The sequence below is a fragment of the Saccopteryx bilineata genome, chromosome 2 (assembly GCF_036850765.1).
Source record: "Saccopteryx bilineata isolate mSacBil1 chromosome 2, mSacBil1_pri_phased_curated, whole genome shotgun sequence".
NCBI lineage: Eukaryota > Metazoa > Chordata > Mammalia > Chiroptera > Emballonuridae > Saccopteryx > Saccopteryx bilineata.
In genome coordinates, this window is record NC_089491.1 from 129,319,629 (window position 1) to 129,336,373 (window position 16,745).

The following is a 16,745-nucleotide window of genomic DNA, read 5'->3' on the forward strand; positions in this document are numbered from 1 at the left end:
CTTTGCTAACCCCAAGATTGTGAAAATATCTTAATATGTTTTATTTGAGTAGTTTTAGAATTATAGTTTTTATATTTGGGCCCACAATTCACCTCAAATTCATTTTTAAGTGTAATGTGAAGTAGTAATAAGCATTCATTTTTTTTCTTGTAGATACGCAATTGTACAATACTATTTGTTTAAAAAAGATTCTTTTCCTCTTTTGGACTTACAGATGGCCAATAGGCATACCAAAAAATGTTCAACATCACTAATCATTAAAGAAATGCAAATTAAAACCACAATGAGATATCACTTCACACCAGTCAGAATGGCGCTCATCAACAAAACAACACAGAATAAGTGCTGGTGAGGATGTGGAGAAAAGGGAACCCTCCTGCACTGCTGGTGGGAATGTAGACTGGTGCAGCCTCTGTGAAAAACAGTATGGAGATTCCTCAAAAAATTAAAAATGGAATGCCCTTTGATCCAACTATCCTACTTTTAGGAATATATCTTATGAACACCAAATCACTGATTCAAAAGAAGAAATGCACTCCCATGTTTATGGCAGCATTGTTCACAACTGCGAACATCTGGAAACAGCACAGTGGACGAATGGAATAAAAAGCAGTGGTACATATACACAAAGGAATACTACACAGCCGTGAGAAGAAGGGAAACATACCTTTCGCAACAACATGGATGGACCTGGAAACTATCATGCTAAGTGAAATAAGCCAAGCAGAGAAAGAAAAGTACCGTAAGATCTCCCTCATTTGAGGAATCCAATGAACAATGTGAACTGAGCAACGGAACAGAGGCAAAGGCGAAATCAAAGGGACCAGAGGGAAAGTGGTCAGAGGGAAAGTAGAAGAGAAGATAGGATCAGAGAAGGAAAATAGATTAATGAAATTATACACACACACACACACACACACACACACAACACAGCATTATAGAGAACAGGACAGCAAATTCTGGAGGGAAGGGGGGAAGGCTTAGGGGGGAGGGGGAATGGGAAGGCCGAGAGGGAGTAAGGGGGTGGGGGAGAGACATATTCAGTGGGACATTGAATCTATGAAAACACAAATTAAAATCATAAATAAAACAAATAAATAAACAAAAATCCTCTTTTAATTGCTTTGGTAACTTTAAGGAAAATAAATTAATCTTATTAAGTGTGGTATTTTTCTAGACTTAATTCTTTTTTGTTGGTTGATTTTTCTATAATTATTCATATAATACCCATTCTTGATTACGGGGGCTATATAGTAGTTTTAAATTCAGTAATGTGAGTATCCTTACTACTGTTTAAAGATTACATTGACTAGTCTAGGTCCCTTGTATTTGTATATACATGTAAAAACTTGTCCATTTATCCTACAAAGCATTCTAGGAGTATCCTGAATTTATGAATCATTTGTGAACAACCAATATCTTATAATTTGAGTCTTTGTACGCATGAATATGGTGTATCTCTTTGTTTTTTTAAGGCAGTATTTGATATTTATTGTAGGGACCTTGTACATACATATATATATATATATATATATATATATATTTTTTTTTTTTTTTTTTTCTGAAGTGAGAAGTGAAAAAGCAGAGAGGCAGACTCCTGCATGCACCCAACAGAATCCACCAGTATGCTCACCAGGAGGCATTACTACATTGCAACCAGAGTCATTCTAGTGCCTGAGGCGGAGGCCATTGAGCCATCCTCAGCGCCTGGGCCAATGTTGCTCCAATGGAGCCTTGGCTGTGAGAGGGGAAGAGAGAGACAGAGAGGGAGGAGAGGGGGGAGGGTGAAGAAGCAGATGGGCGCTTCTCCTGTGTGCCCTGGCCAGGAATTGAAAGTGGGACTTCCACATGCCAGACTGACGCTCTACCACTGAGCCAACTGGCCAAGGCGGGACCTTGCACATCTTGCTTGATATTAACATTTATCCTTATATATTTTATATTTTTTACATAGTGGGAAATGGAATATTTTTACTAAAAAATTCTAGTTTATTTATATATTTATATAATTATATATGCAAAATATATTTATTATATGTGTAATATTATATATATATATATTAGATATGCAAAATAATAGAGATATTCCCTGCAAAAATGGCCTTGAAGTATAACAGGGTATGTAAAGTCCTCCCTTAATAAATACGGACAGTTCTTTCCAGAATGACTATACCCGCTTCTACTTTCACAGGCTGTATATGTGTCTCCACATTGTGGACAGCACTTTGCATTACTCAGTTTTCTCTCTCTTTTGTAATGAAATTTTCTTTTTTTTTCCATTTTATTGAATTTTGAGGGGTGACCTATTTTCTAATTTTTGCCATTATGTTGAATATATTCATGCAACTTCTTGGGTTTAATTTTTATACTTCTGGTTCTATAACTGGGCTCTGTTTATATACATTTATATAAATATATTTAGGCATCATCTCTGTGAACTGTCTCTGTATATTCTTTTTCTATTGTATTTATATTTCTTTTTCATTGGGTTACCTGACTTTATATTATTCATTAGAAGGAATTCTTTGTATTTAGATATTAACCTATTGTTAGTTTTTAGCACTGAAAATAGTTTGTCTTGTCTACAATCTATTAACCTTTCCTATAAAATCCTTCACGGGAAAGAATATTTAATTGAACACAGTGATTTTTACATATAACTTGTACTACTTTTATATATTTTTTTAAAAAAATTTTGGCTGCTAAGTTACAAAGATCTTTTTTACTTGATCAGTTTTATAGCTTAACTTTTCATATTTGAGTTTTCAACTCTTCTGAATTCCATCTGACTGTTATGAAGTGTGTAAATGATTGCTATATAGCCTTTATTCTTTTTCTTAATGTTAGTTTACTGAGTGCTGTTTACTACACAATCTGACCTTTCTCACCTTTATCACATATTACATTCCAATATGATCAAGGCCTATTCCTGAACTTACTGTTCATATCCATTGGTCTGTTTCTCCATCCCTGTGCCAGCACCAGATAGTTTACTTTTGCTTTGTATTAAGTGTTTATATCTTGTGACAGCAGGTGCTCTTCCTTTTCGGAGCTGACCTATATAATATCCACCTTTTATTCATCAATACACATTTTAGAATGAGATTTTTCAAGTTTCTAAAACAACAGCTGTAATTTAGTTTTGAATTGGTTTTAACTTATAGATTTATTTGGGTATAGCTGACACATTTTATATGCTATGTTATTGCATTCCTGAATGGTAAACTTACTGAGTATAGTGAGTATTATGATATCCCACTCAGAACACCATTTACAACTGAATCAGATTCCTCCAGTGGCTGAAAAAATTGAAGCCTGGTGGCTCTCTGGTGAATCCCTCTCTGGAAATTGTCCTTTGCTGAAGAGGGCTGGCTTGCCCAAGTCACACGCTCTCTTGATGTGATGCAGGAACATAAAATCTTGATCCATTTTCCTCAAGCTGGCAAAACTCAAAAGGGTCTTCCCACTACCAGATCTCACTATCTCTCCTGCAACTCTATGCAGTTCACCCTTTCTCTCTGCTCGAACCTGCTTCTTTTATCCTTTAAAACAGTTGTTCCTGAAAGTTTTTCCCAGGAAATATCCTGCACCCAAATATCAAAATCTCAAAATATGTTTCCTGGGGAACCTGAACTATAACTGTTTCTGTAGGAAATTCCTGGAGTTTGGAGTGATAAATTTAATCAGTAATATAATTGTCTAGATCAATAACATCCTTTTAATATATATTTGGAAATAAGTAAATATTTTGTTGCCATTTTTTCTTTAGAGTTAGTCATGCAATACATTTTGATATTATTTGGAAGACATAGATGTTATTAAAACCCAGAATTTAAATATTTGATAATATTTTATTTTCTCCTCATTCCTGAAAGTGAAGTGGATGATATTTAAAGGTATCCCTAATATTAATACAAATAACTATGTAATATGTTAATATAAAATATATAAAATATCAGATACAATGTTGGTTGTCAATCTATTATTCTTTTGTAGATAATCTTTTAATTCATTAATTCTCTCTTTTATGGTGTCCAGTCCAGTTTATTACAATAATATTTTTAATAGCAGAATTTATAACAGACTCATTTGCATCACCATTTATTTATTTTGTCCATCACCATTTATCACCCCTCACCCCTCTCCCTACCAGTACCCTCTACACTGTTGTCTGTGTCCATGAGGTTTTTGCCCAACACCTGTCAGCCTGTTTTTTATATATGTGGTTATATTTTTTATTTAGAAATTAAATTAATGGGTGACATCGATCCATAGTAATACATAGGTTACAGGTGAACATCTCCATAACATTTAAACTGTTAACTGCATTGTGTGCCTATTACCCAATGTCAACTCATTTCCTATCATCATGTATTTATCCCCTTTTATTGCTCTCCCCTGTTAACCACTTCAGTTTTATCTGTGTCCACAAGTCTCAGTTTTATATCCCACCTTTGAGGATCTTATAGTAGAAGAGGTTACATCTTAAATTTTTTTTTAAATTCTGTTATGGCCTGGTACCAGTTGTACAGTTATTTTTGTCCAGGTCCTCAACACAAGTAGAATACTTTCACTCCCCAACACTCTGCAAGAGTTCTATACTGGACCTTCAGTTCACCCAGTATCTTTTTGGCATAAGTCTTTTCTTGATTTTTTTTCCCTGTCTCTACTCAAACACACAAAAAATGTGTATATCAGTTCAACTACCATTTACCTTATTTTTGTATTTAGCTGTACTTCTTCAATATGGAAAAAAAGCACTTGTCATTGTTATGTATTTATCATATATTTGTATGTAGTGTGATATAGTGCTATACGAAAAAAGCAAATTAATGTCAGAGCATTAATCTCATAGAACCATTCTGATTAATCAATCTCTTTTCACTCATTTTTAGAAGTATAACAATTAATTGTAATATCACTTCCTTTATCTTGGAATCTCTTGGCACTTTTATATTTCCCAATATTGTTCCAAGGTGGCCACTCAACAATATCTGAGAAAGTGCTAATCAGTAATATGTATGGTGTTAATAGACACAGATAATACCGATTTTCCTATGGTAATACCATGCTATTCTGTAAGAGGGGCCTTATTAAAATGAAATACTTGCAGAGAGATTATATCAAATCTATATTCTATAAATATTTTCAAAAACAGTAATTTTATCTATTGTCCAAATTTTGCTATTTCAGGAAAACTCCTCAAATGAGTTGCTCATGAGAATGATGAGAAGGATGAATAACATAATACTAATAACATAATACTAATTTCTATTAGAAATTACATTATCTTCTTACACTAAATTCTGAAAGCAAGTTAAATTATAATCAGTTTTGTAGTGAATGTAGAATCTGAGCAAGGAGTATTCACTGATGTGAATAGAAGGTGTCACAAAGTTAGGGTCACCTGATACCTCCATTTTTACCTGCCAAGGAAGCCACGTACTCTGTCATTGCTCAGGGCACTCTTTTCTCTGGAAATTTCTGAAACACACTCAAAATTACTTGTTTTGTGGGGTTCATTTCTCTAGACTCTATACTGGCCATTCTCTTTTCATTTACATAGTCTTCCTTGCAATGGCACATAGTACAATTGACTTGAGCAATGAATATATTGTTATACTACCTAGAACCTACACTCAATTCAGCATGTTAGAATGTGGTTGTTCCTAAAGCTCTAGTCATTGACATTTTATTTCTAAGAGTGGGTGGGTTCACAATTACTTATTAATTTTTATCTGGTTTAATTTCCTGAGTGTGAGCATATTTTCTGTTTTGCTCAAGGATTCTAGTCTTTAAAAAATATTCAAAAAATAATTTTATTATGCAAATTCCTATATAGTTTAATTTTATTTTAAATACTTTAACATGCTAATATTTGAAAATCTGCCATGTAGAATTAATATTTTAGGTTGATATATTTTAAAGTAATATTATAATTGGAGATTTTTTATATTATCCCAAATAAATACAGTTAAACATTTTTATAGTTTACACTAACATATGGACATATTTTACAGGGACACTTATTGAGTCCTGGTGTCTACAACATTTTCTGTAACGATAAACACATTTCTTACCACAAGTTGAACTCTTCCACCATTGAGTACATCTGGATCTAACTCAGGCAAGAAATGATTGCTGTACAGTGACAAAAAAAAAAGAAATCATATTATTACATAAATTCAGAGAAAGAATATGAGCAAAATGCCCAATGAAAAATTTTGGAGTAATTTACAAAGTGGAGATAATAGTATTCTTAAATTAGATTACTTGCAAAGATATATACACATTTACATCTTTCCAGAGTCATTTTAAAATCCAACTAGAAATAAATTTTAAATTTCTAAATAACACTTTAATGCTACCTTTTTATGCCAAACATAAATACATACAATAAACAAAACTTTGAAAGAAACAAGAATGATAGATAATAAATTTAAAAAAATATTCTTTCTTTACATTTACTTACATATCTTACTTGTCTGATGAGTATAGCAAAGCTTCCATAGTTTCAGTGTGTTTAATACATTCTACTAATGCTCATAATTAACTTGTGTTTAAAACTAGAACATTAACATTTGGCTTTTCAAGAACATACATTCTTGAAAATAATATTTCTTGATTATTACTATGTATTCCTTTACATATTACATATATTTTCAAAAGAGAAAATTCATAAACAATTGCCTGTTATATTATATATTTATTAATAAATTATTTAGAAATAAGGGATATTGTTAAATGTGTAAGCTTATCTAAACTATATCCTGAAATATTAAAAAAACTTTTTCACATATATTAATGCTTTAAAATATCTGAATCAGGCCCTGGCCGGTTGGCTCAGTGGTAGAGCATCAGCCTGGCGTGCAGAAGTCCCGGGTTCGATTCCTGGCCAGGGCACACAGGAGAAGCACCCATCTGCTTCTCCACCCCTCCCCTTCTCCTTCCTCTCTGTATCTCTCTTCCCCTCCCGCAGCCGAGGATCCATTGGAGCAAAGATGGCCCGGGCACTGGGGATGGCTCCTTGGCCTCTGCCCCGGGCGCTAGAGTGGCTCTGGTTGCAACAGAGCAGCACCCGGGAGAGGCAGAGCATCGCCCCCTGGTGGGCAGAGCATTGCCCCTGGTGGGCGTGCCGGGTGGATCCCGGTAGGGCGCATGCGGGAGTCTGTTTGACTGTCTCTCCTCGTTTCCAGCTTCAGAAAAAATACAAAAAAAAAATCTGAACCAGACCTCATATCTGGTTAATATAGATGGTAAGGTATGGGATATACTACATTTGTTTACAGTTCTAAGGATTTCATTTTATGAATTAAACTAAATTGCTTAATACCAACATAAAATACATTTTGCTTGTACTAATTAGAATACTTAGTAAAATAAAAATTCTTAAATGTTGATTGCTTTATTCTTACTTTCTCTACTCACAATAAAATAGGACAAAACAATCCAGTTTAATTTTTTTTTATATATTATTGACAGGCAGGGAGGCAGAGAGAAAGACTCCCACATGCGCCCCAACTGGGAGCCACTCAGAAAGCCCCCTATGAAGTGATGCTCTGCCCATCTGGTGCCACTGCTCCATTGCTTGGCAACTGAGCTTCTTCAGCACCTGAGGCAAGGCCATAGTGCCATCCTCAGTACCCGGGGTTAACATGCTCGAACGAGCCATGGCTAGGGGGAAGGAGAGAAGTAGTGATGAAGCAGATGATTGCTTTTTTCTGTGTGCCCTGACCAGGAATCGATCCTAGGATTTCCACATGCCTGGCCGATGCTCTACTGCTGAGCCAACCAGTCAGGGCCTTTTAAATGTTGTTTTGATTTTACTTTCTTTCTTTACTTTCTATTCCATATTTAAAAAGAATTACATTAATAAAATTCACCATATATGAAGGTTTTAAAATTTTATATATACTATTAAAAAGTTTAAATTTTAACTTGCTGTAAAATTAAGTTTTAATTCTCATAATTTTAAGATTTTGTTTGTTTGTTACTCATTTAAACAGTTTTTACTTACAATGCTTGGAAACATTTTCAAAGTGTCATCCATATTTAGATTCTGTATTGGTTATATAGTTAATAAATATTTAACATAGCACATGTTAAACTTTTTAATGGATATCTGTAGCTAAAATGGAAGTCTTGAATTTTATATCATAAATATTATCTCTGGGCTTTTATTTCCTTAATACCTTGATTCAGTGGATATGCACATGTATGTCTTATATGAAATAGTTATTGGCTGAATTTTGTTCCCTCAAAATTGGTATGATGAAGTCTTAATACTCAATACCTTAGAATTTCACTTTATTTGGAAGTAGGGTCTTAAAAGAAGTAATTAAGATAAAATGAGGTCATATGGGTGGGCCCTAATCCAATATGACTGGTGTCCTTATAAGAAGCAGTGATTAGAACACAGAACAGATGAGGAATGATTATATGAGGACATAATGTGGCTATCTACAAGCCAATGAGAGAGATCTCCAAAGAAACCAAGCTTGCTGACTCCTTGACTTGGGATTTGTAATCTCCAGAACTGTGAGAAAAGAAATCTTGCTGTTAAACAACCCAGTCTGTCGTGTTTTGTTATGGCATCCATAGCAAACTAACACATACATTAATGTAACTAAAATTAATTGACCCTATTTGTTACTAAATTAAACATTTAATATCCTCAGCCTTGTGAGCTCACCTCTACCTTGTGAGGGAAATAAAATTATAACTTCACTATAACAAAAAAAAGCATTAAAATATTATTAAAAATTAGTTGCATGACTGGTAAAGAGGCTGAATCTGGGTTGAATTATCATTTGAATTGTCAAACATAAATGATAACGAAAATAACACAAAATAAAATACAACATGCAATACATATATTTATAAACAGTTAATACCATGCATTTTACTTTATAAAGTAGAATCATTTTTGTAGGTCATTTGTTATTAAGCATTATAGAAACAGCTCAAACATTTTAGAATAAAAAACATAAAGAATGACTAACTCTATTCTACGGAGCCTTTTATTAATCTGGCATCATGGTCTACTGCCCTTTGGCTATAAAGTCATGTTTGTTTTAGCCCAATTAACCTACGTTTTAACTTTTCAAGATGTGTTTACAATGCAAAAATCTAATTGAAAGGAAATGACCTCACCATTTCATATTTCTGGAGCCAGTTGTTTCATGAACTCCAACCTGTGTGTGAAGCCATTGGTATGTATATTCTTTACTCCTTTCTAATGTTTCATGCGCTGTAGTGTCCTGGGAGATAAATTCTTCTTTCTTACCTGGGAAAGAAATATGGAAATTTTCCTTGTTATTTAAAGAGATAAAATGTCCACAATTCAGCTCAGTGTAACAATTTTATCATAAGGGGAAAAAAGTACTAATTAATGGGAGCTAAATCATCTGTAAGAAAAATGTCAGGCACTTTCAGATAAAGTATATACTTTCCTGCTTAAATTTCAAACACACTTTATTTTTACTTTGAAAAATAAAGTAAGTGTTTAAATACAACCAACCTTTTATAAGGGCTTTTAAAAATTTTTATAATTAGAAAATTCAAAGAATTATTTTTGGTAGACAGTAGAATTCTAGCATAAAAAGAGTATTTATCTGTCTACTACGATGTCTTTTCAGGTTTAAAGTCCAATTGTTCTTATACTAGTTTTATTCATATGCAGAAATTATAAACATATTGAAGGTATTTAAAACAGAATTTTAATTTTATATTAAACTAAGATTGGTTTGTGTAAGTTAAGAGTTTAATTTATGAATACAATTTCTATCAGGACTCTATGTGTTTATGCCATAGTAGCTATTTCAAAGATGGAGGGGGAACCATAACAATAAGGATGTTTATGTGAAATATGAAGAGGGAAAATTATATAAGGTGAGAATGCAAAAAGAAAAGAAACCAAAAAACAACCCAATCCTTATATGCAAATGTAAAATTTAATACACACACACACACACACACACACACACGTTTGTATTTTTTTAAAAGTTTGCAGACATTGCTGCTATAACAATGCCATGCATTTCAGAGTTATAATCTTATTGTTTTACAACCCTCTTTCATGAACTTGATTTTTTATTCTGGTTCATTTTTGGTGACATCACAATGTTTGGGAGCTTATTAATCTGTAGGTTTGACTGATAGTATGCCGAATAAATGTACCTCTTAAAACCAATGGTAACCAAACTCACAGAATGATATAATTTAAAACCTAATATTTAAAATGTCAATTTATTAATTTGAACTATTCCCTCACTATAGATCAGGGGTCGGGAAACTTTTTGGCTGAGAGAGCCATGAATGCCACATATTTTAAAATGTAATTCCATGAGAGCCATACAATGACCCGTGTACATTATGCATTACTTAATAAAAATTTGGTGGTGTCCCGGAGGACAGCTGTGATTGGCTCCAGCCGCCCACAGCCATAAACATGAGCAGTAGAAAATGAATGGATTGTAATACATGAGAATGTTTTATATTTTTAATGTTATTATTTTTTTATTAAAGATTTGTCTGTGAGCCAGATGCAGCCATCAAAAGAGCCACATCTGGCTTACGAGCCATAGGTTCCCGACTCCTGCTATAGATTCTCGTAAATAAAAAGTCACCTTGTATTTGCAAACTGTTTGGAAAACAAATGAGGCCTGCCGTAAAGCCCATGACAAATGCTTAGTGCAGGAGCTCACACACACTCACACTTGTACACACAAGCTTAGCACCTGTCATTCCGAATATGTTGAAGATAATATATCTATTATTTTATTCCCTTAGAATTCACTGTTACAATTAGTGAAATGACTCTAGTTTTCAAGTAAAGGAGATAATGGAACAAGTTCTCAGAAAAGCTAAAAATCAGAACCTTTATTTCTCTCAATTCTATGTTAGTCTCATGGCATCTTAGGTTTCCAAACTGGCCACACCCTTTGCATACTGAGCTGAAGCCAACCTTTTCATATTTGGTATATCGGAGGAACAATTATTTCCCATACAAGGGCCGACCATTGAATCCATGAGCAGGCAGGCAGCATTTTGTTAAATGGCCTTATATACAGAAACTATAAAAGAGGCTCGGAGGAAAGATTTGGCATTGCCATACTCAGTTACTACACAGCATGAAGTCTCTCCTCCTGCAGAGTCCCAGCCTTCTATCTGCTTTCCCTGGTTGATCAGACTAGATGGTGGACCCATGAGTGCAGTGACAGAAAACAGTGAGGACTCAGTGACTTGATAAAGAACTAGGCTCACTGCTGGTACCTTATTCCTATTACATAGAGAATCGCTTTGTAACAAGTGTACTTTTAGTTAAAAATAAAAAAATTGTGTCTCTATGTTTTTTAAAAATTGTAGCACATACTAATATATTTACTTTTTCAAATATTAATTTGGAAAGTTTTTATCAACTCTACAATAACACTGTGAATCAAATCCTAAGTGGTTTGACATCAGAACTCAACTGAGGTTGTAGAGAACCATCCCCAAATAAAGATGAAAGATTTCACTGTGAGGGTCTAATTTATATGAACTATTTTAACCTTAAGGCATAGATTTGTAGATTTTCATGAGTTCAGTGTAAGAAACAGAACTAAAACAGTGATAAGTTGGCTGGGTGAACTCAAAGAAAGTGCAATTCAAATGTTGCAGGGAGTGATTCTATTCTGGCTAAACCATTTCAGGATCACTCCTGCCACCGAGAAGAAAACAGTAAGATTTACTCTTTCGGGCTTTCAAGAGAAGTCCTGCTTTTTGCATCTGGGGTAGAAAAAATGATAGTGACCTGGATTACTTAACAAATTCTTATCAGTATTTAGTCAGGCTGCCCAATAAATCTTTCCTTCAGTTTAGAAGTATCATTCTGCCTGCAGAAAGCAAAACCCATTACCTACTATAATTTCCTGCTTCTCTGGGTCCTGCTTCAATAATTTCTTGCACCATCAACCTCAGAAAAAGGTCTTCCTTTGATTCTTGCTGTTCCCTAATAACTACTATTTATATATGTTCCTTTACTTTAAAATACAAGTTTACATGGTTTTATTTAAACAAACTGTTAAACATTTTTTATTATAAAAATAATACAGCATCGCTATAGACAATTTAGAAAATAAAAGTCAAAAAAAAAAAAAAGAAAATCCATCAAAATCTCACTATCCCAAGACAACCACTGGAAACCATTTTAAGACATTTACTTGTAGTGTTTTTCATAGAATTGTTTTTTTTTTTTGAATGCATACATTCTACTTTTCAGTTAGTACTATAACAAATGTATTCCATATAATGTAAATCTCATCTTAAACATACTTTTAGTGGTTTTCCACTATCATGTACAAATGTGTTACATTATAAGTTTGTAATTATCCCACTTAATTAATTTATTTGTTCAGGTGGAATTAAAGATAACATGTCTAAAACTATAAATATTTTGAGGAACTCAATATAATCTATATGGTCAAATAGTTTTAACAGCTTTCATCAATTTACCACATACTATATGAGGTTTCTCATTTCACTGAACCCCTCATCAACAATGGGGTATTACACATTTTAAACCTGTTGATAATTTGACAAAAAATAGCTTATATGTCTTTATGCTGGTGAGATTTCACATTATTTCATATGATTATTAATTATAAGTCATATAGCATAAAATATTTTCTTCTCCCCAATTATCTGCTGGATCTTATTTACATATTTCTTTTCAATTGACTGTTTGTATTCCTTTATGCGTTGTCACTGGTGCAAATATTTACTCCTGCCCATTATTTGATTTGAGTTTCTACTCTACTTTCAATAGGGGAAATTTATTTTTTCTCTGGGAAAACACAGTTACTTATTTGCTAAATATCTTCTAAACTAAAGGTCATTTCCCCCTTATAATGTATAGGCTGTGTCTCTCAATTCAGTAAACTCATATAAAATGAGATATAAGACTCCAGGGACAAATTCTGTAATCTTCTAATACCTCATGTTTCACAATAAAATATATTGGTTAATAATTTTTTTAAAAGGGGGAAGTCTACTTTCTGTTTCTATATTTTTCTTTTTTGTTTTCTTTTTTAAAGATTTTATTTATTGGCCCTGGCCGGTTGGCTCAGCGGTAGAGCGTCGGCCTGGCATGCGGGGGACCAGGGTTCTATTCCCGGCCAGGGCACATAGGAGAAGCGCCCATTTGCTTCCCCCCTCCTTCCTCTCTGTTTCTCTCTTCCCCTCCCGCAGCCAAGGCTCCATTGGAGCAAAGATGGCCCCGGCGCTGGGGATGGCTCCTTGGCCTCTGCCCCAGGCGCTGGAGTGGCTCTGGTGGCGGCAAAGCGATGCCCCGGAGGGACAGAGCATCGCCCCCTGGTGGGCAGAGCGTTGCCCCTGGTGGGCGTGCCGGGTGGATCCCGGTGGGGCGCATGCAGGAGTCTGTCTGACTGTCTCTCCCCGTTTCCAGCTTCAGAAAAATACAAAAAAAAAAATATTTTACTTATTGATTTTATGGGGAAGAGGTAGCAAGAAGTACCAACTCATAGTTGCTTCACTTTGGTTGTTTGTTGATTGTTGTTGTATGTGCCTTGACCAGGCAAGCCCAGGGTTTTGAATCGGCGACCACAGCATTCATTCCAGGTTGAATGCTTTATTCATTGTGCCACCACAGTTCAGGCTCTGTCTCTATTTCTTTACTTTGTATTCCCTCCTTAATTTATTGCAATCTTATTTTGTGAAATTGAAATTGTCTTTACTAAGAATACCTTAAATTTTTTTTTTTTTTTTTTTTACAGAGACAGAGAGAGAGTCAGAGAGAGGGATAGACAGGGACAGACAGACAGGAATGGAGAGATGAGAAGCATCAATCACTAGTTTTTCATTGCGCATTGCAACACCTTAGTTGTTCATTGATTACTTTCTCATACGTGCCTTGACCGCGGGCCTTCAGAAGACCAAGTAACCCCTTGCTCGAGCCAGAGACCTTGGGCTCAAGCTGGTGAGCTTTAACTCAAACCAGATGAGCCCTCGCTCAAGCTGGTGACCTCAGGGCCTCAAACCTGGGTTCTCTGCATCCCAGTCCGATGCTCTATCCACTGCACCACCACCCAGTCAGGCCCTTAAATTTTTTTTAACACATTTATTCCTTATGTTCATTGACCTCTTTGCTGAATTTAATTAATCAGGTCATTATTTTGACCCACAACTCTCTTCTCTGTAGGACTTTGGAACAGCAGACTTTGAGGGGGTTTTTAGGCTCCTTTAAAGATTTCTTTAGATGATAGTACTCCTCATTCTACAAGTATCTAAGAGCCCACACCCTCTGCTTTATTCCTGGCACTGTGCTGGCTTCTGAGGATAGTCAATTAGATGGATATTGTATATTACCTCATGGGGCTGGCAGCCTCGAAGTCTAGGTATAACCAACCTCTATCTTATTTGTATATTCATATTCAGCTGAACTTCAAAAATCACAACGTTTTTTACTATTATTATCCCTCTAAGTTTATTTTTCTTCCTGAATCCCCAAGGCATCCAGACCAGATATTCTGGAGTCAGCCTTGAGTGCTCATTCCTTAAGTACCCACATCTAATCAGAAACTTGGTCTACTTCACTTAAGACACACTAATATCTTGCTCGTCCTTTCCATCCCAACTGCCCCCATTTTATTCAGGCTTCCTCTCTGAACGGTGATGAGCAGGCTTGTGTGTGATAAATGCAAACTACCCTTCTTACCTATCACAACAGAAGAGACATCCCTTTTCCTAAGGCCAATGCTCTCAACTGGGCTTTAAATCCTAAGCATACTATAAATTTAGAATTTCTTGCTATCAGTAATTTATTTTCTTTTATATTTCTAGTATCCCTCAAAATGTCTATCTTCCCCTCTAGCTACTTCTCTCTCTTTTTCCCTAATCAGATGAACTTGAAATAGACAAAGCCCAGTTGACTTATTGTCATTCATGCTCATTGAAATATGGCTTTCTCCCCACACCATTTCACCAAAACTGTTTACACCGGGATCACTAATATGATTAAACCTTTGGGACTGTTTGAAGTTCTTATCTTACTGACTCCTCTATAGTATTATATACTGTTTTCATCTCCTTCCTTCTTAAAGGCTTATTTACTTTGGATTTTGTTTCATTACTACCCTCCATGTTGTTCTCTGACCTTTTGTCTTAACCGCAGTCTCCTTCAAGGGCTCCTCTTCCATTGCCATCCCTTCCAATTTCAGGATCCTTTCCTGGGCTCCTATCCTGACTCCTTCCTAGTCTATGCTATACTCTTTGCTGCATGAGGATATTCACTCAACTTCTTCAATTACTTTCCCTATTGACTTCTGAAATGTATCTATCCATAACCTCTTCACTTAAATATCCCCAGATAATTTAAACCTAGCATGTATAAATATTATCCCACCTTTTTCAAGTTGCTACCATGCCATCTCGTCAGTGTGCAACTCAGAAAACAGAGTGTTGTACTGAAATAGAAGTCTTCCCCAGCTTACAACTGTAAATATTACCTCCGAAATTCTTTCATCAAATCTCTTGTATTCCCATTGCCACTATCTTAATTCAGGTTACCATCACCTCTTCTGAATTACTATAACAGCCTCTTTGTGTTTCTGGTCTTGCTTTCACTATATTATCTACATACTGCAAATGGTCTTTCTAAAGTATAAATCTAAATGTGCTACTTTGTAGATTAAGCTTCTGATTTTCCATTGCTTTTGAATAATGCTGAAAAATTATTGCATAGCACACAGTCCTTGCATATACCTTAAGACACATCTGTTATGATCCTTCCTCAATTACCCAGATTTATTATAATTACTCAAAATGATCTCTTTTGCCTACAGACCTTATGCTTGGATTTACCTACTTTACCAATGTTGTTCTTGCTTCAGGTCTTCAGGTCTCAGTTCAGAAATTACATTCTTTGGAGTAAGCCCTTGATATTTAACATTGCATTTCTTATTCAAATTATGGAAGAGATAGTCTTCAAAGGATCTAATAGAGATCCCATAATAACATCTATTAGATTATATTTTACTTTTCTGTTCAGTGTATCTGTTTTGCTTACTAGAATATAAACTATTCAAATGGTACATGGTACATTTGAAAGAAAGAGAGAAGCGAGAGGTGAAGGAGTGGAGAAGCAGATGAACGCTTCTTCTGTGTGCCTTGTCCAAGAATCAAACCTGAGACATCCATACACCGGGAGGACACTCTACCACTGAGAAATGTAGAGCCGGCATTTAGATTTTTAGCATGGATACCAACCTGTGCATTGTGAAAGATAACACATATATAGACATGATCAACTTAATTATTAAAATAGAATCTTTACTTCTATAAGTCTGAATTATTGATATATTGAAATAATAATTGACAACTAAAAGTATCAAGTAAAAATAAAAACAGAAAAATTACTGTCATATAAGGCTACTTTATAAAATGTTCACAATGTATGCAATCCTAAAGAAAAGCAGTTCAGTGTTAAAGAAGTTCACCAAAAGAAATAAAGACTTTTAAAAAAATTAATGAAATATTATTTTCTTCATAAAAAGCAAAATAAGTGTTTATTAAACCCATATGCTTCAAATAAATCAGTTTCTAAATTTTCAATATAGCATAATATCCTATTCAGAGGAAGATTAAGACGCAATTGTCACTTGGGGCACACAAAAAGAAGCTATTTATATTTTTATACATATGGCAACTTTCCCATGACTATTTTCTTTTCCTTTAATGGCTTTTCT

At 34.6% G+C, this 16,745-nt stretch overlaps 1 protein-coding gene across 6 annotated transcripts in view; it reads right to left on the minus strand.

Annotated features, from left to right (window-relative positions):
• The window catches only part of LRRIQ1 (leucine rich repeats and IQ motif containing 1), a 259,941-nt gene that overhangs the window by 59,600 nt on the left and 183,596 nt on the right, over positions 1-16,745 (minus strand). For all 6 annotated transcript variants that reach the window (XM_066257791.1, XM_066257794.1, XM_066257793.1 and 3 more), the window contains exons 24-25: positions 9,154-9,286; positions 6,081-6,141 (exon numbers count right to left, since the gene is read on the minus strand). In XM_066257791.1, the coding sequence (XP_066113888.1) occupies positions 6,081-6,141; positions 9,154-9,286 (194 nt within the window). The remainder of the gene's footprint in view (positions 1-6,080; positions 6,142-9,153; positions 9,287-16,745) is intronic.